The following is a 24,283-nucleotide window of genomic DNA, read 5'->3' on the forward strand; positions in this document are numbered from 1 at the left end:
TTCACCTCACTTCCTGCACTGTGGCTCTCAAAAAGCCTGAGAGCGTCCCACTAAAAACACAGCACCCTAGAGAAGAGTGGTGTAAATTCCAGGAAAGAGACACAGACATCTTGTCAGAAGTGGCCACAGAACAAGTGAAAACTCCTTCATCGGTTTCAATGGAATTTTCATCAGGTGCTTAAAAAACTGGAGAGGGACTTACCAAAGAAATATTAGCTTCTCTGGTCCTGGTCTTGCTGAAATCAGTGGCCTGTCAGGTATTAGTAGTTACAAAAACCATTTCCTTGAGGTTTTGCATTCACTTTCTGCCTCTCAGCATTTAAGTGTGATCAGACATTGAACCAACATTTTGAATATAGCATTTGGGGATCATCAAATCAAAGGGTTTTTTTAATAAATAATAAGTATTCATGTTCTTATACTGCTGTATTATTTTAAAAACATGCTTTTAATATTGAGATTAAATTTGAAAGAAATGAAGATGTCTTATGGTTTTAACCTTCTGTCTGCTACTACAGACCCCAAGTACCCTGGCTTTAAGATATTCTCTACAAGTATTCCCAGCAGTGGGAGGGCTGACCTTACCTCCAGATACTGACTGAGTGAACGCAGAACTTGGTCTGCAGCACTGAAGATGTTCCGCCAGTCAAAGTCTGCCATTCCCTTCTCCCGGCTCCCTGGAGATCCATTGTGGAGAAAGTTGATTATGTGTTCAGCAGTTAAGCCTTCAGCACCCAGTTGGCTGTTCAGGAAGTCCCTCACTGTAGGGTGCTTCAGAGAATCCTGAGGAAACACATCAGGACAGCTTCACTGCAATGATCCTCTTCATCTGCCCTGTTTGGTTTCCATTTCCATAGCTCCTTCTGAGCTATGAAGTAGTGCAAAAGGGTATGCTAAGGAATTAATTTTATAAATGGGCAATTGCATAGCTGAACTGGAGGTGAGAGTTGAAGAATGGATGAAAAGAAATTTATGCTGCCTATTTATTGCATTTTTTCCTTATAAGCAAGAGGATAAATGTAATAAATGCCTAATCTAATAGAGAAGACTATGGAAAAACAAGTGTTTTCTCTAGTGTGAACTGCCTTATAAACTTTAACTATAGATATTGCAGCTGATCAAAGTCAGATCTAAGGGATGTGGAAATAAGCAATTTCCTGAGGTAGTAAAAATTGCTGGACCCAGCAAAACCATGGTCCTACTGCCTTCCTTGCCTATGCAGAACCCAAGAAAATCAAGTTGTCTGTTCTTGAAGGACATTCTGGAGAGACAGAGAAGCAGCGACTGCTGCCTTTATTAAGAAGTCACTAGCCAGATTCTAGAGATGTCCAGATCTGAGATTTTGTCACAGAGACGCTGTAAGACTAGACTTCAAACCAAGCCCATAACCAATCCGACAGCCTTAAAGGCCACACATTCCTTGCTGCAAAGGCTGTGCTTCCAGCCAAACATTTCAAATTAATTCTCTTCTCCCTTAGTAAAAGTAAACGATGGTGAAAGGCTGCTCTCACTGAGGATCCCTGCTAAGTTATAACATACACGTATCATATTCATTTGCAGGCTGTTTTGAAAGAAGTACCACAGCTGAGGTCCTACTTCTTCCCAAGCTTTGGTCAACAGTCTGAGGCGTTCAAGTTCCTCAAAAGTGGAGTTTGCCTGAGGAATAAAACAGCAGAAAAGAATGTTAGAAAGCTAAGGAGGTAAACAAATAAAATTTATGATCCAGCCATACAGTGACAGTGAAACCTGTAACTTACTAATGTTGTAGTTTTACCTTCAATGCTTAATAAACTTGTTAAAATAGCAGAAGTGTTAATAATCCTCAGAAAAGAATTTGTAAAATCGAACTGGAATCAAAGTCACTTAGGATAAATTTCTGTTCTAAGCGTAACGGAAAAAAACAAGTGCACATTAATCCCAGTTAACTTAATTTCCTTTAAATACTCAGGTTTTAGGTAGAACGATCTCTTCCTCACTTTTTCCCCTTGACTGTTTCTCTCCATTAAGAACTAAAAAGAAAGATGATGATGTGAGTAGATGAATAAATGGGAGACAGCTGGAGAAGACAGATACTCTCATAGTTAAGATATTAGTTAACATCTGAAATGTTGGGCTGCTGTAAGTCTGATGTTTTCCTGTGTGAACTACGAGCAGCAGTTCTTCTGTGCCTTACACAGACGCTGAGAGTAAGCAAATTGCTGGTTATGAGGTGGCCAAAACCTAGGTTATATGTGACCTTGATTTAACTGCTCAGATTCATTTCACAAAACTTCAGGCACTAAGCTGAAGAGTCCAGGCTCCATACTATTGTCATGAAGTGAAAATTATTTATCATTTCAACATATATAATGCTAAAGCATGATGTTGCTATCGATTTGTAATCTCTCCATGTTGGGTCTCAATGAGTCCATCCAAGCCTCATAGCTGCCCTATATGAATATTTACTGGCACAGAGCTGCTGATGTTCCTGTATCTGTAATATATATATAAACATCATTATTTTTACTAGTGTAAATGTGGAATCATGCCAACAAAAGGCTACCTGATCTGGAAAAAGCATGTAGTGTGGACCAAGATGGGATGAATCAGTGAAGATCTGTCTCCTGTTTTTTAAACGAAGAGTAACTGTCCCTCCTCTGATGATCATCAGAACAAATGGAGTTCTGAGAAGAAAATCTGATTAGGTTGAGGCAGCTGGGTCACTGTGTTTCAAAAGATGTTTTAATTTTTTAGACATATAAATTTTCGTATTTCAGAACTTCTTACATTTTTTAGGATTTGCCGTACAGAAGGTGAATCAGGAGCAAAGAGAATTTTTCCCATCAGCAGGGGCTTCACAGCACTCCAGGCTATTTTGGTTAAAGGGTTTGATTCCAAGTTCTGGATCAATGCATTACAAAAGGGTGCTAAAGACAGAAAGAAAGACAGTCTTTATGAAACCCTACTCAAATCCCATCATACATAACATCCTGCAGGGCTTTTTACTGACAATATGGACAGTTTAAAGCATTTTTTAGTCTGAATGTGTTAAGCAGATTCTGCAATGCAGAAGTACAATGTCTGAATAAATGGAAAAGACTACTAAGCAGATACTGGAGTTGTAAAGTAGACACCATGGAAATTGGAAGAGCAAACATAAATAAATTTACCCATTTGAAAGTTGCTGGCATTTATAAGGTATTTCAATGGAAGGAAACTAGACAGCTCAAATCTCACTGAAAAATTTTGAGCTCTAATTGTTTTTCTCCCAAAGATTTAGCTCCTTTGTGTTGTAGTTGATACTGATACAAAGCTACTTTTACTCCTACTAGTGGTTAATTCTCACACAGCATAAACTATTGCACTGGAGATCCGGCAGGCTTGGTTGTTGAACTCTGGAACAGTTCAGAACTGGATCCTACAGAAATTTAGTACTAAACATTTTAATGTAAGCATTTCTATCTTATTCCTGAACTATGAAGTAATTAGTTTACTTGGATAGCATTCAACTATTTTGTTTCCTGGCTGAAAAAATGGAGTACTGGGCCTTTTACAGGTCTTTTGAAGGTTTAGACATAAGTAGAGCCAAGTACCAACACGAATAGTGAAAGGTAGGAGTCTCTCTACAGGCAAAGTGCTCACCTGTACTTTGTAACGGCACAACCATATCTACCATAACGTTAGGGACACAGAAATGTACTACCAGCTATAATATGGGCGTTAGTACAAAAAAATTGCTGGTAGTCTCAATGTAGAGAAAAACTAAATAGCAAACAGAATGGGACGTAATAAAAAGATAGAATAATGAATGGTAGAAAAGATAAAATTGGTTCCTCTTTGCATTCTCTCCTATTACAATAGCAAGAAGATAAGTGAGGAAATCAAAGCAACAAAACTGGTAAACTGAAATACTTTCTATGTAAGATTTAATTATGCTGTAGAACATTACTGCTACAAAATATATGTACTTTCATGTAGGAAGAGAACAGCCGCCATGTATCAAATTGAGTATTATTTAAAAGGGGAAATTTTAAGATTCCTGTGCTCCAGGCCATCAATCAAGTTGAGAGACTTTAAAAAAATTACCCTGGAGAAAAGTAATTCCAGAATGCAGCACTGTATTTTCCCGAGCCTTCTTCAGAAGCATCTAGTTCTTCCTGGTGTCAGTAGCATATATTAGAAGATAAGACAGAGGGACTATCTTAATTATGACGATGACGATGCGTGGCGGTGTGCTCCCCCCTCCTGCCCCAACCTTTTCCCATAACCCTGCTCAAGAGATAACCCCCAGTGTTGGTTGCGATGGATGCATCTTGTTGTTATGGATGCATCCAGCTCAAAGTGGATTTGGGGGAGACAGATAACAACACAATAGCCAAGGGCTAATTTATGGCAACACGTGCACCTAGCCAGAGTTCTGGTCAATGTCCAACTCAAGCCAAGTTTGGAAGAAACTAATACCTGCAGTCGGTATGCAAATATGAGTCGGTCATCTTGCCCCCATAAATAGTGAGCAGCCCAAGAGCCCTTTGAGCTCTCCTGCACGGCAGCGGCTGCACAGCAGGATCTCCCCTTGAGTAGGGACGCCTCTCAAGGTTACTCCTCGAGGCTGAGAGATTTCTTACCGCACCAGATCCTCAGTAAGTGACTAATAGCATGCTAAACTTTGAAAACTTAGCTAAGGGATGTAAAGGATTGATTGCGCATATATAATCCTTTAGAGATAAACCGTTGACCAAGTCTGGGACTAGGATTGGATCCAGCCGCATCTGGACTCCTCTCTGAGAAGGAGTTTAGAAAGCAAGGGAGTCCTCTCTGAACCTCACGAATCAACAGGAGGGTCTCCCTGACAGTTTTGTCTAACTCTGTCCTCTGTGCAGTAAATAATCAAGCGTGCCTCATCATCGAATCTTGTTAAATCACTGTCGTATTTACCATTGAAACTTGTTAACTCACTGGTTTATATCAATGAAGTATATTTTTGCTTCTCTCTCACTCCACTCACGACACGATGTTTATGCCTTCCTATTGAAAGCAAATGCATATTTCTGTCAGATCTCAATTCCTGGGCTTCTCTGCTTCCATCTACGAAGTAAGTATGAAGTAAAACCGTTCCACCTGTCTCTAATTTCCTGAAACAATTGCTTAAAAATGTTATTTTATAAAAGCAACAGTAGTATTTAACAAAAGTGCACCTGTCTACAGTCTCTCTAATGGTTTGGTGGAAAAACTTACTGGTTGTATTATCATAAAGATAACTGGATTTCTTCTTTGTTGAGTCAATCCCCAGGAAAGCTTTGTAGTTATTATCTTCATACCAGTTGAAGGAAAGCACTCTGGATCCACCTCCTTCTGGATAGCCACAGAAAAGATCAGACAGGGAGCTCACCAAGTGGCCTAGGGACTCTGGCCCTCCATCTTGTACAAATGGTTGCAGAACCCTCAAAAGGTCCTGAATGCTTGGCTTCCTGGCTAGCTGCAGTAAGACAAGACTTTGTTAATTGCAGCCCTCAAAGGAGGTCAGTATCTGGTGAGGTCTCAGTTGTGCCCAGACTGGTGGAGTCTGGATGCAGTCAGAACCTCATCCTTTTAGCTCCTCTGTCCTGGTGACAGGCACCATTTTCAGTTCTTGTTCTGTCATGTCTTTTTGGCAGAAAATCATATGCTTCATAACTGCCAATGCCGATGTCTACATTTATTTTGTAACAAGAGAAGAATGAATTTCTAACGAATCAGCTCTTCCCAAACAAGTCTATTCTTTTTTCTGATAAAGCAGGTAACTGGCACGTAAATAGAACAAAGGAAATGGAGGACTATGCACTACCCAGAAGAGTGATGCCGTCTATTATTAGACCACGTACCTTTTGCACTGCCTGGGAGACATTAGACAGCACCCTCCCCCAGGCCTTCAGGTCAGCACCTGGTGAGTTTCTGTCCAACACAGCGGGAAGCTGTGAATAAATCAGAAATACAGATGAGTGTTGTATAGTTTCTACATTACCACCACGATTACATCCAAATGGCATCTCTTTAGCTCAAATACTTTGATTTATTTGGAACAGCGAGTTCTCATAAGCCTGTCTTGTGGGGCCACAAATCCAGTACCCAGGTGCAGACTCACACAGCCACCAGTGTAAGTGTTCCTACTAATATGAGGCTGAAACAGTCACAGGCCACTGAAAATACAGCTTGGGATTCGTTTTGCTTATCTAAGCCCACCATGCCAAAAGGTGCAAAAATGGAGGAGGAATACAGGAACTGGGCCTTCTGAGGAACTGCTTCTCACAGAGGCTACTGTTCCAGTAAGATGTACAGACTCCTGACAACTTCTGAATTTAGCAAAGGTCGTGATACAGAAGCCCCCATTTGCCATGGAGGTAAATAACTGGCAGTATGTTACACTTGAGAGATTTCCTGATTTTGGCAACAGTCTGGTCCTCACTGTCAGATCTGATAGAAACCATTATTTCTCCAGGCTCCTGCAGACTGGCCAAATGGCCTTTTCAGCAGAAGTTAACACTTCAGTTATCACTGGCTTCTTAAGAAACAGATGACACCATGGCATGCCATCACATACCACTTTGCTTGCATCACTGCATCCTTCTTAGTCTAAAGAATCACATGTGCGCTTGCAGTTAGCACTCTTGAGGCTTTCTCAGGCATCTATTTCTTCTGGTATGACAATAAAATATAAAGCTGGACTTTTAGATAGCTAGACTGTAATACTTATGAGATAAGCCCCTAAAATGGCTTCCCCAAAACTGTGTAGCTGTACACCCTGCTGATTCCCTGCCATTCCTTTCAGTCAGTAGGTGGTTAAGAAAGCAGAAGACAGCTGCACTGTGTAGGTACCTGGCAGGGAATCACAAAGGCAAGAGTTTTTATGGAAAGCTTATGTTAGCACGTCCTGATCTGTCACTTGCAGTTCAGGCAGGAAGTATACACACACAGTGCTTCAAAATACACTTTTCCTTTGTCCCCTAAGGGGAACCAGTCTCTGCAAAGATTATACAGGATTCTTGGAGCAGTTGCCTTAACCTGGCCTTTTTGAAACTGTGAGTGACAGGTACTGTAAACAATCTGAAGCAAACCAGAGAAAAGCCTGGGATAAATATGGAATTAAGAACCTCCTTCTTGTAGCTAGAGGAAAAGAGAAATAGGGGCAAAATTGCACATTTGCTCCTAAATATTATTTCTTGCAGGAGGCATTCAGTATGAATCAGGTCTTAACAGGAATGTCCTAAAATGACTGCATTTTTACTCAGCTAGTTCATGTTCTGTAGAAGCATACATAATATAGGATCAGCAGATGTTATATACAAACTACACTCTCATCTGACCTAAATATCAGAGCATACAGTTGGGAATGTTTATTGACCATAAGCACAGGAGAGGGTGAAAGCTTTCCCCCAAATATTTATCCAACTAGTTTCATATTCACTTGAAGTGAATATGGTGCCATGAAAAAAAGGAAGAACATAAACATTGAAGAGTTTATTTCCAACAATAGAAGGCCCAGTTCTGGAACCCACATTCAGCTGCCCATCCTAAAATAAGCCCTACTCAAACAAGGAGCTCTGCAAAAACAAATTCTGGTATGGGATTGGTTATACTGTACAACTGTAGCCTGAAGACCATGAAGTACAGAGTGACTGACAGTGTAAGAGGGCAGAAAATAGCCTGGGTCTTACGTAGAATTTTAGTAAGTCCAATGAAGATTCATTCTGCATATGTCACTAAATGTAGATTTACACAGTTTGATTACATTATCAAGTGCATGTGGTGATACGGATCAAAGCAGCTGTTTCAGCAACATGTGTCTATACTTAGTGAAGAACTGCTTATCTCCACCCAAAATTGCAATAACGTATTAAGGAATTATATTTTCATTTATTTATAAGGTGTAAAGAACTTCAAAGCAAACTTAAACAGGCAGGTTCAAGATTAGAAGTGCTCCAGAAAGAGGATCATTTTCCTTGCTGCAGCTGAGCCAGACAGACAGTAAAGGAAGGGTCTTATTTTTCTGTCTCTGCTTTGCTATCAAAAATGTGAGTTGCTTTAATTTCTGGCAAAAAACCCTAGAAGGTATACATGAACACATGAAGGATTTGAGTGTATGTTTATGCACACACATACCTGAATATGTTGATCACATATTCAACAAGAAACATTAATTTCAAAGTGGTGGAGAAGCACATTGTAAAAATAACTGTGGCAAGGAGTGCTTATGCAGAGTTTACCTTTTAGTTTAACAGGAGTAACTGAGATGGATTTTAATTTAAAAGGGGGACTTCTGCCTTGGAAACCCCCAGAAATATATTGAAATTATTATTTAGCAACTATAATGATGGAAGTGTGAGAAAGCTTCTACCAACTCGAGGTCTCATTGTGCTAGGCATCATGAAAAGATAATCCCTTTTCTCCGCTGGGAATCAGGTTATGGATACCCTTCCAACACACAGACTTCCAACACTTGGGAAAAGTCTTGGCAGACAGATCTTGTAGTAACAGACCAGACTGTAAGCCTGCATCTGAACACCCAGTCTTTCACAACTCCAGATTTTAGTTTCAAGTTTATGTTCCTATTTCCCCTGTGAGCCTATTTTTGTTTAAACACAGACAACTGCTTCATCAAATCTTTCCATTTTATTTGATAGGGCAGCAAAATCATGATATGTTAGCAGATTAATTTTAAAGTTGGGCTGTGCAGTGTGCATATTCACATCAAGTCCTTAAATGCTGAAAACCTATCTTAGAGGTATTGTAGCATTAAATCTCTGCTACTTCCAGCAAGCATCAGATATATGAAAATGCCTGAGTATATTTTTAGAAATGGAAAACAGCAGCTTTCAAAAGCTGACCACAGATTCTTACCAGGATTGGCAAAATCACATGAGCACAATGAGTGACTGTCAATGCTACAATCATTAAACAGCAATTTGGCTGGTGTGTCAATTAAAGCTTCTGGCATCCTCTGTTCCCAGTTCTGAGCAACTCAAAGCTGAATAAAATCCATGTTAAATTAATCATGACGTTACACTGCTGTGGCAGAAAAGTCCAATCAATACTTTCTTCGTAACTTTAGCAGCTGCTCCTATATAGAGCAAACTGCCAGTGTGACAGTCTCATGACATTAAGTTACAAAGTCAAAAACAGCCAATTAAATTCATTGTTGAAAAATGCAAAGTCATGACCATGGAGAAAACTAACCCAAAAGATGTATAAACAGTGATGGGCTCTAAGTTTGCTATCATGAGGAAAGAGACCTTAGAGTCTTTACAAATAGTCCTCTGAAAGCACCAGCTTGGTGTGCAGGATACAAATGGAATATATATTAGGAAAAGAACAGAGGGCAAAAGCAAAAAAAAAAACCCAACCCCAAACAGTATGCCATTTTATATACATAAATAAATATATATTCATATTATTATTTTAAAATATATAGTAAAATATAAATAATAATGAAGAAATAAAGAAGGTCACAGTAGAAACAGGAACAGCACAAAGAAGGGCAATGAAAATGACAGAGGTAAGGAATAGCATCTACGGACAGAGCAACGAAAGCCAGTACAACTTGCTTTTGTTTGGGGGTTTTTTTGCTTGTTTTTTTTAAAAAAGGGCTGACATAGCTATCTCAACTCAAGCTGCACCGTGGCTTTGACTTCAGCATAAAATTCTGTCATGCTGGATGGAGCAAAGACAGGATGGGGTGTATGGGGCATTTTCAGAACCCTCAGCAATGTCCCTGTAGGTCTTGCCACACATTGTTTTGCTACACAGACTGGGAAGACCAGGTAATAGTTCCACACACACTCTGATTTTCAAATTGCATTTGAATCTTTTCATTTTGTTATACTGAGATTTTCATCTGAATCATCCCAAAGCATACTCAGAACTGTCTAAAGTTCTGCTGATGGTAGGTTAACTATCACACATCCATAACCTTACATTTGCAGGGGTAAATAAACACAGACTGCTTGGAACATTGGTGATGTATTACAAAGAAAAATCCTTGACCGGCAATGAAATATCAGCCAAAAATATGACAACATAAGGCAGGATGATGCTGTTCATACTTACCAGCTGAAATAGCTTAAAAAAATCAACATTTGCATACAAGGCATCTTCTACTCTCTGTAGGCTTTCCTGGGACAAGGCACACATGGCCTTGTGGACAGAAGGGAGACCTCTTCGGCTGCTGAAGATAATAAAGCGGTCCAGGAGCATCTGACTGCAAGCAATGTCCTTCAGAGTCAAGCTAGGGACACCGTAGGCAAACTGCAACCAAAAACAGTTTCATTTACTGTCGTGGAACCTTCACGCTGCTCAGGAACAATTAAAGATTTATCAAAAGTGGACATATTGATATCAGCCCCTGCTAATACTCTCATGAATGGCAGAAGGATGTGGTCAGTTGAAGCACCAACTCTTAAACCACCTTCACTTGATGTTATGCTAGATCACCTTCCTCTTCTCATTAATAATTCTTCCCTTCATTGCAAAAGTTCTTGTGAGTCTTCCTTCCTTTCTCTCTGCCATCTAAGCACACCTGATGCCATGCCACCCATCTTTGTGGTTAAGGAGTGATAGCTATGGCTATCACCAATGGATTGTGCCACATCACTCTACCTTTTGGGTCTAGGCTAGTTGTACTTTTGCTGTCAGTTGCTCTAAGAGAAAAAGGCCAGTTACGCTGATTCTCAAGCTTGATTTCCTTCAGTATTTTATCACAATTATGACTATTCCACCCCAATGCTTCCCCACAGCCATTATTCACTGTCACTGTGCACAGGCATACAGCCAGCCTTTACAAAGCCATTTTACATTAAACCACACCCACGTACTGATTACCACTTCTAATATAAACATGGAACAGAAAAAAACAATTATTATCTTTAGCTTTCAACCGCTGGGAACAGATTAGTTCATAGTTAAACCAATGTGAATGCAGATAACTCCACGGAAATCGGTAAATTTATCTGGGATTTACATTGTTGTAATGGAATACTCTTGGTAGTCTATGATTCAGTTCTACTTGCTTTGTAATGGACAGTATACAGGCCAATATAATAAAAATTAGCACTGGAAATTGCTCATAAATTAATCCCCTGTCCATCTCCTTTCACAGTACAAACTGTAAGGCAAAAAGCTCACAACACTGTGATGACTGTAAATGCCTACTGTGTTTGAGACAAACACAGGCTTTCAGACAAACAAGAATGATGCACTGATACAATATCATTAGGCTAATTGAATTCAATAAACTGCATAGAAAAAGAAATCATCCAAATCTGCACAGAATATAACTTTCCTTAGAAAAATAATCTGCTGAGCATTGCAGTCTTTAAGACATTTGTATCAAAACACACCACACCCACATACGTGTACATTTATTTCCTATCTATGCAAACTAACAAGACCATCTAAGAAATTCTGAACATTATCAAAATTTTATATCTGCAAATCTCCTAGTTAGAAGCTGAGACTTGTTTGGTGATGCTTGTAAAGAGAAATATTTAAAAACCCCAGAGGAATGAGAAAAAACTTAATTCAGTTGCTTTGAAGAGTGGATTCAAGCTTGAGGAGTTAGTCATTAAGTGCTTCAGATGTCAGAGGCTACCAACAAAACTGCAAGTGTGGCTGTGGGAAGTCAGCATCCAGAATAGGAAAGGCAGGAGAAGAGAGGTCTAGTGCAACTTGTACAACACTGTATTTTGTCTGCCTTGATTGCTCTGAGTTTCTGCTTATGGAGCTGCAGTTGACACACACACACAAAAAAGCACCTGAATTACACACAGATTGTGTATTGGAATAACAATACAAAAAAGGGATCTGAAGCTCTAGTAAGAAGTGCCTGAGAGGTACCATCACTATCATCACTACAGCTGTACCCACACAGAGGCACTGTTAACACAAGCTGGACACTGTGGAGAGAGGCAGAATGCACAAGAGGAAATGCAACTTACAGATACAGACTGGCTTGCAAAAAACCTCCAAAACCAAACACCCCTGCCCTCCCTCAAACTGGAACATTTGAATTGGATTTAACTGACTTGATGTCAGAGAAAGAATTTGCTTATTTGTCCAGTCACTTATGTCCTGGGGATGTGTGTGAAAATATTAGCATTTTTTACCATATACGCCTGATCTGGGGTGGTCATCATCCAGTGTGAACTGCAATGAAATTGAGCTGCACAGGGAGGCAGCCTGGGAACCTTGTTTTGACTTGTGAAACAAGGAAACTGTGACGTTAACATCATTGAGAAGGATTAAACACAGAAGAAAAAAGAAAAACGAGGTTATTTACAAACTGTAACTGCATTTCAAGAATGTTCATGAACAGATGGGATTAGAAAAACAGCAAAACACCGCCCTTCCAATTTTTCCGGTAGGGTGGGCTGTTGCCAATCTTTCCTGAACTTCTTATTGTGTTTTAACATCAGTCTCTTATCCTTATCTTAGAATGACTCAAAAAAGCAGGCCCTCAGAGGAAAACTTCAATACCTTTTTTTTTTTTTTTTTTTTTTTTTTTTTTAAAATGTAACAATAACTGTTTGGCCAAAGCCAGCAAGATGAAGTCCAAATTATTTTTTCAGCTAGTTGGCTGTTTGATCGGGTTTAGCTTTCAGCTCTGCGTGTCATTTCCTGTGCCCCCAGGAGGCTCAGGCATAGATCTGCAGCAGGCTGTTGGCAACAGTCAGGCTCTTGTAAACAAGTTGCTTTCAGGTTGATCAGCTCTGTGCCATCAGAGCCAGGGGGAGAGGGTGTTCAGCGATATGCAAGCAAACAGAGGGTAGAGCTGCATAAAGAACTAGAGATGAACTATCACGGTTGAGGCTTAAGATGACCACGGATCTAGGTTCTAGTCATGACTCTGCAACTTCTACCTCAACCAGCCCGAAGTCCAGCCCGAGTAACTTGCTTATCAAGGTCTATAGGAATTAAACGATTTATCTCCCATATGAAATCAAGTGTTCAATTCCTATTGAAAATAATTCTCCTGTGGTTTTTTGAAAATTATGAGATTAGTTTTTCTGCATCAGTTGCTCTTGGAGGAAATATTCACAGCACTTTCTTTCCTCATAGTTGTAAATGAGCTCCTGTGGGATGATCTTGTATATCCCTGTGTTTACTGCTAACAAGAAAACTTCATGGAGGACAGCAAAAGTGGTATTTAACACCAGGTCTCCTCCAGCTTCCTCCCTAACACATGTTCAGATTTGTTTAATTTCAGCATAAAGAGATCTACATCTCTTTCTATATCAGCATAAAAATAGAGCAGAAAGACACCATGTTCCAGCAGGTTTCAGTCATACTTTCAGTGATGGTGTGGAAAATGTCAGCCCTGCATATGCTGGCAGGCAGAGTACTTAACAGTAGATGAATGAATGCCACGGGGGAGCTAACAGAGACTAACACAACAGCACACAGTTCTCCTGGCACAGCAGATCTCTGATGAAGAAGAGGCCAGCAGGATATCTGTATATATTATTCTTGTCACAAGCAGCAAGGAAGCAAATTTTCAGCATCTCAGCTGATATGGAGGTGTGAAAATAAGTAGGATGTATCAGTTGACACTGGCTTTGGTATGGTCATGTGGTACTGCTTCGTGACAAAGTGGGGAGAGGGGAGGGCTTCCCCTGGTATTAATAAAGAATAGAGCAGATAAGTAATCTGGCTGCTAGTCACACCAGCTGGAACCTATGGTGTACAAAAGGAACTGCATACAAGTTCATGAATGCCCTCCCTCTTTCTGGCCACACACAGTTCCAGCATTTGTGTTTTATGTGGCAGTGAAAAAGAGGAATTGTGTCCTTCAGCCTCAGTTATTCACTTGCTTCCACCCACACACTAACGCAGTGTAGAAATTGTTCCAGAGCTCTGATTCAGCAACATTCATTCATTAATACAGCATTCCTCACAGAGCTCCCAGCCACTGGTACACGCAGACAGCCTGGACTTGGTCAACCACAGTCCCCTGCTCAGCTGCTTTGGGAGAGGTTTGACCTGCAGTTTTCACTCTGAATTTTCTGAGCAGACCTATTATTCAATCAGAATCTAAGAAAGTGGGTCTGCTTCCACACTCCCACCTATTCATGTGAGACAATGCCATAAAGCCACTGTATTACTCTGCTGACATTGGGGCAGAGAATTAAGTACCTCAAATAGTTCCCTGCTGCTATTCATCGGGACTGCTGCTTTTGAACCAAGTCTTTAATCATGGGGACAGATGCATTGCTTGGCAGCGTTGTTTCTTGATGCTCGTTATTTGGGAGCAACAGCATCAACCCAAATATCAATATTTAATGCATATTCAAAATGGTTTTCAAAGAAAAAAAACACTTTCTCTTCCTCTAGGATCCACAAAAAACAAAGGGAGAAGTTGTACAAACAACCTACAAGGCAGCAAGTATTCTGTGCACAAGGCCCTAACGGAGGCTACTTTGCATACACAACTCAAGAGATTGCATTCGCACTGGTAACAGCTTGGTACCTGTTATACTCTACCCACCTGTTCGGGACGCACTTGAGCATTAATAAGCTGGAAAACAACAATATCTGGGAGGCCAACATCTTCCAGCAAGAAGGAAGTGAGAGTCTCCCCATCTTTCAGAATGTCTAGAATTCGTATTCCTCTTCCTGGATGAAGAAAGGAGCGCAGAGATCAGTGAGATACCAAACAAAGGAAGTTAAATAACAACTCATACCCTGGCTTAAACCTGCAAAAAGTATGTGCTTTGGCTCACGTACTTAGTAGTGACTAATGGAGTCCAAAACTATTTTTGAAATTCAAAATAATTTTAATCTGTTGTTGGAGAATGGTCATCAGAAAACGCTGAGTGTTCCGACTTGGCGTATCTGATCTCTTAAAGATGTTTCAGACTAGAACTTCAACAATGAAAGTACTGAAAGCATCACTGACTGCATTTGAAAGTCTCTGCCTTTTTTTTCTGAGGTACTGCTTTATTTTAAATGTTCAGATTCAAGTGTGCTACTGTTGTTAGTGTTTTTTCTTCCGGGCCTCATGTAAATAACTTTAGCCAACCCTTTAAATTTACACTAATTTATCACTTGCTGTTGATTAATCTTAGCTAGTTAAACTTATTCTATAGTTTTGCAAAACTAGCCCCTTGAAAATCTGTCATGAGAAAAACTCATTTTCCTCGGAGAAGTGTAAATTGTTTGTAGTTTAACAGCTATATTAAACTAGATTACCAACTATTAAACTAAGAACTTGAAAACCTTTAGACAAACCAATGAGGTCACCCACCATTAAACTAAATGTACGTGAGAGGCCACCAAATTTCCCTAATCCCATCTGTAACAATATTTAAAATACTGCTGCTCTTAAAGTCAACCAGTGCCAATCCATTAAACTAAATGTATGTGAGAGGCCACCAAATTTCCCTAATCCCATCTGTAACAATATTCAAAATACTGCTGCTCTTAAAGTCAGCCAGTGCCAATCTTTTTTAACTTGTCTCTGTTACAAATCAGTATCAGTGTGGATTCAGCCTCAGTATGGTCCAAGTGAAAGCTTGGAAAGTGAATGTTCCTCATGTCCATTGAACGCTACAGCCTTTATTAAAGGTAGTTCACATAGCATCAACAGTTAGGTAAAGAATGCTTGAAAAGCACTAGTTCTTCAGGTCTTTAGAACAGGCAATTAAAACTGATAGGAGCAGCATGTACCATACTGACGTGGGGAGTGCAGCTTTAGACACCTCCACATACACCTGCACAAATTTGCTGCTGCGTGTCTCCATTTTGTGAGTTAAGTAGAATCTTATCAGAGTTTGACAACTAACTTCCACAATTCCATCTGCAATGAGCATATTCTGTCCTAGGGCTGCAGGGGCTGAGCAGAACTTCTTCAATCGCTCCTCCATGTATTTATTCAAGCAATAAACACTGAAAACAATACCTGTCCCCTGTATTCTCACTGATGTCTTTCCTGGCACCCAGGCATTGTGGAGGAAAAAGCACACTACAGGAACGCATCTTGCCAAATGTGTTAGTGCAGGCGGGATATGGGACAAAGAGGGAGGACTCAAGAGGTAGATCCACTTTAAGGAGTCAGGAGAAGGAGCAAGCTTAATTCTGACATTTGTTAATTTTTCATTGATCAACTTTGCAGCTGTAACAATAGTCTGTTACGTTTGTTACTTACAGGCAACAGTTGTAAGCTACACACAGAGAGAACTTAAAATAGTCAATCCTGCAGTACCTTTTTCTCTACGGAAAAAGGTGACAATTCACATTTTATTAGTTCAGCTCCAGAACTGACTTTGCTACTTTGTTTTATGAAACAGGATATGCCAAACATCTATTTTTTTTTTCAGTAAAATGCATTCAAAACCCCTGCAGATTCTGAAAGAGCATTAACATTATATTTCACAGGAGCGGGGAAGAATGTACTCTATTTTCCAATTGCTGAGTAAAGTTGATAGGAGATGCAGAGGCAACTTCCCAAACCATGGGGCGTGGTCCCTTCGCAATACGTTGCAAACCATGGCATGTCATCCCTTTCCTCACCTCTAAATAAGGCAGGTTTGGTTTCCACAGCTGTGTACAAACCACAGCTCAGATTATACTCAAGCTCTTGTTTGCATTTTGGGGCATTTGATTGTCTCACTGTTATTTACAATGAGATAGCCCCTTTTTTACTTCTAGTTAGAAACCTCTGGTGAGATAGTGGAGCATGTGTATCAGATGGTTTATACACATCTCATTAAAAATACATGGAGCATGACTATTTAATTTTAATAAGGATATTATACCTGTGGCAAAGGACTTCAGAATAGGACAGATCAATTCTCAGAGCCAGTCCATTTTTGTGCCATTAGTTTCAGGAGTATCTTTTCAAATTCTGTACTTAAAACCCAAATAGTAAATTAAAAAAAAAATATTATTAGTCCATTTCTTATTTTTCCCCAGGATTGTGTTTTGACTTTGGCAGGTTGTTTTAAGTAAAAAAAAAAAAAAGGACTCATATAATTTGCAATCCTGTCTGTAAGTATGCAATGCCTTCTCTCTCTAAACACATCATCAAAAGTGTTTCCTTCTTCACTGTTCCAAACCTACTTCAGCCAACACTTGAAACACAGTATCTCTAAGCTCTTTTTTGGGTTGTGCTTCTAGTGCATATTCAGGCATATTTCTAGCTTTCCATTCCTCTGCATCTTCCAGTGACACTTTCTTACTGCTTCTGCTTCTACTGTAATAATAATTAATGAAATATCTTCATCCACATTTTTTACTTTGGGTGGTGAGATATCCGTGGTTTTGCACGATGAGTTTTGTCTACTGTTATTTAAAAGAAGATGCTTGTAGAATGGAGCTGAATGGCTCTCTCCTTTCAAATGAAAGTTGTTTGTTACAACACTGGATGAGTTTTAACTTACCCTCTCTACCAGTAAGCAGAGTAACAGCCATGTGTGAAATACATTATAATGTTGTCAGTCTGCAGAGTAACTACTAGTCAGCTCTCAGAAGGAAAAATTCAATATTCTAAAGGATATAGACAAAACAACTACCTGCAATTCTTTCAGGATTAGTTCTCATTGTTTCCATAAACTGAGTCATAATGATCAGTTCTTCCCAGATTCTGCCAAGGTCATGGATTTCAGGGGCTTCCAGTAAGAGCTCCTGCGCATCTTTATATACCCTTGCAAGGCTGAAAGAAGAAATAGTGAATCAGGAATAATTTATGCTGATGACTTCACCTTCACACAAAAAAAGTTGAAGTTGGCTTTCTCTGTGTTAGGTATGAGGAAAAAACAAATTATTTTGTCCTCAGTCTTGAAACTAAAAGCTCAGTTTTGTGCTGACAACAGACTAGTTTCAGGTGGTGTGGGATTCAGTTAGATTTGGAAGTCCACAGAAGGTTTAAGAGGGCTACTGGTGTTGCAGAAGGTTGGCCTCTCATACACTTCCTTCATTAGTCACGCTGATCTTGCTGGGGAGACAGGACCTTCCCCAGACAGCCTTCACCTCACAGCTGTGGTGCGTATCTGCTCTGCTTCTGGCCCAGGCCCAGCTCCAGCAGCTGGATGGGGCACTCTGGGCACACACAGCCCTGCTCAGCCAGGTAAGTGACACAGAATCACCCAGACACACAATCCTCCTCCCTCTCCCAGCTCAGTCCCCTCCAATGTATGGATGGCTTTTAGGTCCCTTCAAAACATTTCTTCTAGGAGAGGCAGGAAAACAGGAGTGACAAACTGTCACAGGCAGCTGTTCACCTCCTGGTTCTGGGTTAGAACGCACAGTTCAAGCAAGGATGCAATCGGGCCCGGTGTTTACAAACAAGTACGAAAAAATTCTTATTAGCAGCATGGGAGTCCATTACATTTCTTTAACAGTGTTACATTTTTCCATACATGGAATGGTATATCTCAGTCCTCATGACTTATTTTAGCTTACAGGAAACAGCAAACAGGAATGACTACATTCTTTCAGAAAACACAATGTATTTGCTTCCTCTGTAATGCACTGAATTTGCTCTGACTCACAAAGGGACAGTTTGCTCTGCAATAAGCAACCTAGAAAAGCCAGAATGTGTAGAAAACAGAACCCTCTAGCTTCACTGTGTGATTGACTGTACCCCACAAAAAAAGTCCAGCTGACTATTTTAAATCCTGTTCACTAGGAACAAAAGGTCAAATGCTAAGTTACCTCCAAGCTACCAACTTTCACGTGACTGGCGCTTTAATGGCCTTGGCATTGTTGGCTCATGAATTTTAATCATTGGATGCTCCAAAGTGGACAATTTGCAAAGGGAGATTTGGAGCATTTTTATAGCTATTGTAACAGGTTTTTACTCTAAGGGTCTTTGTCTGCTATGCTGTCTTTCATGACTCAGCTGTAACAAACAATGCAACGAAGGACTCCCACAGCTCTTTTTCACTAACAGTCCGGAAATCTCCCATCCTCCTATTTTGTTAATAAGCTTAGTATCGGAAGGTTACTATGCTGATTAAAGTCTCACAAGTATATAGCCAAAACCAGGTGCTACATAAGAAGCAGCAGTGCAGATTTTCTTTTGCTGCTGTCTCATCAAAGCTTTCATTCAGAGGGGATGACTCAAGTGATGAGAAAATAAAGCTTAGGGGTTTCACACTCATACCACAAAGATTTGTCCTGAGACATCCACTAAGCAGGAGACAATAGAAAGGATGGATTTTATTAAGTGGACATGTGTTCCCTAGAGTACAACTGAACTCTCTCAAAAAGGCATAAACCTACCATCATGAGCTCTGTTTCTACTTTGCTGACCATTGTTGGAATGAAACTGATGTGCTAGAACTGAAAATTTTTGTCTTCCAGTATTTGCACCCCGGTGTCTTAAATGCTCGCCCCTTCCCTTTTCATTCACATCACAGAAAAATTCTTTAATATAGCCTTCTGTGCACTGAGGGGCCTCCCTAAGCAGGCTGAAGATACTCCATCCTTTCTCCTTGCATCATGCATGCCCATGAATGCTCAAGAGGTGCCAAGAGCAGGCTATCAGTGGTTGCCTAGCGGGCCTGTATTACTGCTACCCAGTCTCACACATACAGCTCTGCTTACATGGAATTGTTGTAGTTGGACACAACACCTGGACCCTCTCCAAAGGTTGGGCTGCGGAAACAGGGGTTGTTCATGTTACAAAAGATGCCATGTAACCATGGCAGTGTTCCTGCAGATGGCATTGCCTTGTTTGGGAAGTGACCTAGAGTACGGAAACACAAAATATAAATGATATAATATAGGCATCTTTTCTAATGCAGCCTGTGTGCATCTAAATAGCATGATGGGCTGGCTCGCTACAGAAGGAATGCGGTGGAAATCATACAGGTTTCTCTTTGATTAAGCAAAAAAAAAAGCCACCAATATAAGCAATATGGCTATATTAAACTGAAATAAATTCTGAGCCTTTTTTTCTTTTTTAAATAAGTAGTGAGGCAGTACTTTCTCAGTACGACAATTACAGAAATCTACGACTTGATAGAATCTTGAGACCTCATGTAAGTCTGGCAACAAAGCATCTCACATGAAAACTACAGGTGGGGTTTTTTTTCTCCTCACTGGTAATTCTTACAATATATGGCTACAAATAACTTGAAATGAAGTCTGTTCTTTTGCCACTGGAGAATAATACTTGGCAAAAAGGTCCCCGTATCTCTGACTGAGAACTTCTAGCCATTATCCAGCATAAGCCAGAGCATTAAAACATCTTATATGTTCTTACATTCATGTTGGCGATACAGTGGGTTAGCTTTCCTCAGCCAGACAAGGGCAAGAAATAATGACAGAGGCCATAGAAGCTCCACGAGAAAACGAAGCTGGAAAAAAAAGAAAAAATCAATTAGAAATATATTTTACAGATGAACCATGTATTGAGTCACTAAGTGGCTAGAGGGCTGAGGCCCTTCTCACAGCAGCAATGCTCAGTGCAGCACGTGCCTATGGTTATCCCTTACCTGTTTCACCCTTTGGAAAGGACACCCAGAAATAGCAAGGACTTCATCAAAGTCCCACAAAGCATCACCATTAACTCAGTGACCTCTTCTAAAGAAACATTTAAGCATCCTGACTGAGGTAAAAAGAGGCAGCAGGTAGTACTAAACTGCCAGATAGAACAGGTATCAGTCTAGATAGTTTTTATACAAAGTGGATGACTCTATAACAACACAGGAAAAAAGTGTTAGATGCAAGAGAGAAAAAGCATGGGGTTTTTTATCCACACTTTTGCAGTGCTGGGCTCATTAGTAGGCTGTCACTGCACTGTGCTTACCCAAAGGCAAAAGCTTACATTCTTTGATCCTTACTTTTGCTTCTTTTTGTCATCATTCATTTCAACATTATTAATTTTCTAATACAGGTAGAAATGTATACATTAAGATCAAACACCTTATTCAATAACACAGAAGACTCCATCAAAGGCCACCTTATTGCCCAGATCTTTCAGTACGCTTAGAGTCGTCACCAGCTCCCAGTCATGACAGAAAATCAAGAGCACTGCTTTACCACAGAGCAACATCCTGCCTGGTTTTCAGTCTGTTTCCTCCACTCCTGTGTTTCAGTTTGTTTTACTGACTCTGTGTGTTTTGGCAGAGGTTTGAAACTACAACCCTTTGATCCTGTGACACAGGCTTTGGGCTCCAAGAACCAGCTATGGGATTTTTTGTCCAGCCACGTGGCACTTTTTTTTTTTCCCTCCCTACAAGAGCCAGGACAAACTCTCTCCAGAACTGGGGTTGTAGCACATGAACAGGAAAGCCCTCACTGCCTCCTTTCCTTTGCTCCCATCTCCCCGACCAGGCACCAAATATGTAACAATAACACACACAGCAGCAGAGCCAGAGACAAGATGGGTCGTGTGTGAATTTTTGGTTTTTTCAAACTGAGCCATGAAGGGCAAAAGATACTCCACAGCATAATTAAGAACATGTTTTTGGAGCTGCCTTGTTTTTTCCACTATAACTTTGTCTAATAGCTTTAGTTAAGCACAGCTTACGCTTACAGCAAAAGGGTAGAAAGCTTTACACCAGGCAACCATTTCATATGTCACACTTTTTCCTCTTAAGGCTTTCTTTTTTAAAATGGAACAAGAACAACCCCACCACCACTACCTAGGAAGTTATGTGTGCCTGATATTTTTAAAGCCAGACAAAATCTTACCAATAGCAAAGGGCAGATGACACAATTATTAGAGAAGGAAACCTGCCACTGTACAGCTCTTCTCCTTGACAGCTGCTGTGCACAGCTCAGAATACAGTGTTACAGACCCTTCTCAGCAGGCGTCCACAGGTCTGATTAACACCCATTGCCATCCATTTGATAAATCGTTTGGGACAAGGACTACGCACCCATAAACTCAGAGGGTAAGAACTGGGGAGACTCCTTGGTTATCGTCTTTGCTGCAGAATTAATCTGGGTTATTGCTCAGATGTCGATTCTTACTTCATTCCCAGGAAATACAAAATCCTCAGACTTGAATTCAGTAATTCCTTTCTGTCTGAGCTAACTAGTTTGCAAGGGATTGAAGGCTAAAGCACAAGGGAAGCTTTCTTTCAAGCTGGTACACAATGTGTCGTGCGATAAGGACAGACCAAGTGCTGTTAGCCCTCTGATTCTTTCCTGTGATCCTTTTCCTGAGGACACGCAGGTGTCTCAGAAGGATCATAAGCCTGCAGAACAAGATAAACAGCCAGAAATCCCAGCAACTTCCACAGAGAAATGTAATATCCAGATGGAGCTGTAACGGACCAAGCACAGTCACACGATCATATAAATGTGACAAGCTTAAATTGACTGTGGATCAACTGTTAACTCCGTAATGAAGTCTTCCCCCTTGTGAATTAGATTAGACTAAATGATGAACTTGAGTAGAAGATTGGATACGCCTCTGTTTATGGTACTGCATGATAGTTAACAAAAACCAGGCTGATTTTCCCAAAACATATTTTATAGCTACTTTTGACATTACGGATTTTTGTTCTGGCTACCTTGTTTCTCTGTGTGGACAAATAAGCAGGTAGGTTTATATACTTAGAAAAGGAAATTATTTTTACTAACTTTCTTGTAAAATGTTTTACTCTTCACAGTGGAGACAATATTTCCCTGGTGTGGATTACACCTCTGTGCTTACAAGCTAGGAATGGTTATCACCAGAAGGGGATCTCTGGCAACACCAGGAAACACCACGTTAGCATTTTTGAAAATTCCATAGGAAAAAATAAGGGGTCAAAACAAAAATTCCTGAAAACCAAGAAGGCGCCTTGGGTAACATATCTGAGCAGATTTGCCGAAATAAAACAGTATTTCCTACACTGAAAATACTGAAGAATTACATAAAGGTCCATTAGCTAAAATTTAAAAAACAGCGGCTTCCAATTCTCTCAGTATACACATCTGAAGATCAGAAAGAGATGGATTTTTTTTTGGCTTTCTTTTTCCTGAACTTGAGAACCAAACTACTACAGCTCCTTGACAATCAGTAACTGAAGTCCAGCTTCAAAAAGGGGTCCTTATATTTGGTGTAATTTAGCTTAAGTATGGATTGGAGACTTTCATACTGTATTAAATCATGAGCTGGCAATGTTATGTGCATCAGCTCTGCATGGCAATGTAGACTGGGACAGAAAGTCTGCTGGGAAGCTAGGAAAGAAAGGATATTCAATTTGTCTATGAAGAAAATCAGATAATCCTTTGATCCTGGAAATTTAAGCACATGAGTCATTCCTAATGACTAAAATCAGGTCAGCGCAGGTAAGCATTTCAACTCATTCCATGGTTCAGTTTGACCCTGTTGATCTCTGTTATTATGGCAAAATTGTTTGCATGACTGTTATAGCCTCACAGATGCCCTAATGTACTTTTTTACTATTTTTAATTTGAAACAGGTAGTTTATCTGTATAGGGCCTCAAAGGGACTTCCTTTGCTGGACAGAAGTACTTGATAGATAAATTTGCTCTAAGACAAAGTGTCATGAGATCTAAGACGATTTGAAAGGATTTAAAATACTTCTCTGATTTTCACTTTACTTATGTCATTCAGCCATATTAAGAAAGATAAAATCTGTGTGAACTTTAGGGCGCTAACTGGATTCAGGTCTAAGAGCAGCTGGGTGTGAGGAGCAAATCTAAAATTAGGAACTGAAGCTTCCTGAGATGAATGGTGCCCACAATGTTTTCTAACAGCAGATCTTTTTATGTGAAAATAAAAAAATATTACTACCCACAACTCTTCTCCTGGTACACAATACTATTTGTCAAAGAAAAGCCCAGTACAAGCATTCCATGTTTAGTCTGTAAGGAGCAGCTTTGCAAACTGCACTAGACAAGATCCCAGACAGTCGGCCCATACGAAGATCACATCTGAAGAATTTCTGATTTTTACATGCTGGTAAATGTACCAGTCACTTCATCCAATGGAGTGCATCGTCCAAAGCTGAAATCCAAAGACAAATACTTTACCTTTTGTCTTTTCCGGAGGATCCAGTTCTTCCAGAGCAGAAGTCTGACTTGCCTACAGAAGCTCATTCTTCTGCATCAACACTTCTGGTTAACCTGTGGCAAAGGATGCATTGCCATTTCTCAGCTGACAGCTGAAACAGACCTCAGAGCAAAATAACAGATTTCTGTTCTTATTTTAAGATTATGTTATCATAGAGATTGGTTCCTTTCATTGTCTGCACTATTTAATTTTGCAGTTGATACACTATCATATATGAAAAATTGTGGTTTTCCTTTGTTTGGAGGCTGTTTCCTGTGACACATTTATCGGCGCCAAAAAGAAAGAGAGAGGAAAAGCATC

At 40.1% G+C, this 24,283-nt stretch overlaps 1 protein-coding gene across 1 annotated transcript in view; it reads right to left on the reverse strand.

Moving 5' to 3' along the window:
• The window catches only part of ABCA4 (ATP binding cassette subfamily A member 4), a 74,037-nt gene extending 50,028 nt beyond the window's left edge, over positions 1-24,009 (reverse strand). Inside the window, exons 1-11 of the mRNA XM_035902862.1 lie at positions 23,944-24,009; positions 20,213-20,306; positions 19,552-19,693; positions 17,517-17,656; positions 14,492-14,619; positions 10,060-10,257; positions 5,841-5,930; positions 5,215-5,455; positions 2,767-2,906; positions 1,540-1,656; positions 586-783 (exon numbers count right to left, since the gene is read on the reverse strand). Coding sequence (XP_035758755.1) covers positions 586-783; positions 1,540-1,656; positions 2,767-2,906; positions 5,215-5,455; positions 5,841-5,930; positions 10,060-10,257; positions 14,492-14,619; positions 17,517-17,656; positions 19,552-19,693; positions 20,213-20,306; positions 23,944-24,009 — 1,554 coding nt within the window. The remainder of the gene's footprint in view (positions 1-585; positions 784-1,539; positions 1,657-2,766; positions 2,907-5,214; positions 5,456-5,840; positions 5,931-10,059; positions 10,258-14,491; positions 14,620-17,516; positions 17,657-19,551; positions 19,694-20,212; positions 20,307-23,943) is intronic.
• Positions 24,010-24,283: the final 274 nt, after the last annotated feature.

The sequence above is a fragment of the Egretta garzetta genome, unplaced genomic scaffold (assembly GCF_000687185.1).
Source record: "Egretta garzetta isolate BGI_Z169 unplaced genomic scaffold, ASM68718v1 scaffold149, whole genome shotgun sequence".
In the NCBI taxonomy this organism is placed as follows: Eukaryota; Metazoa; Chordata; class Aves; order Pelecaniformes; family Ardeidae; genus Egretta; species Egretta garzetta.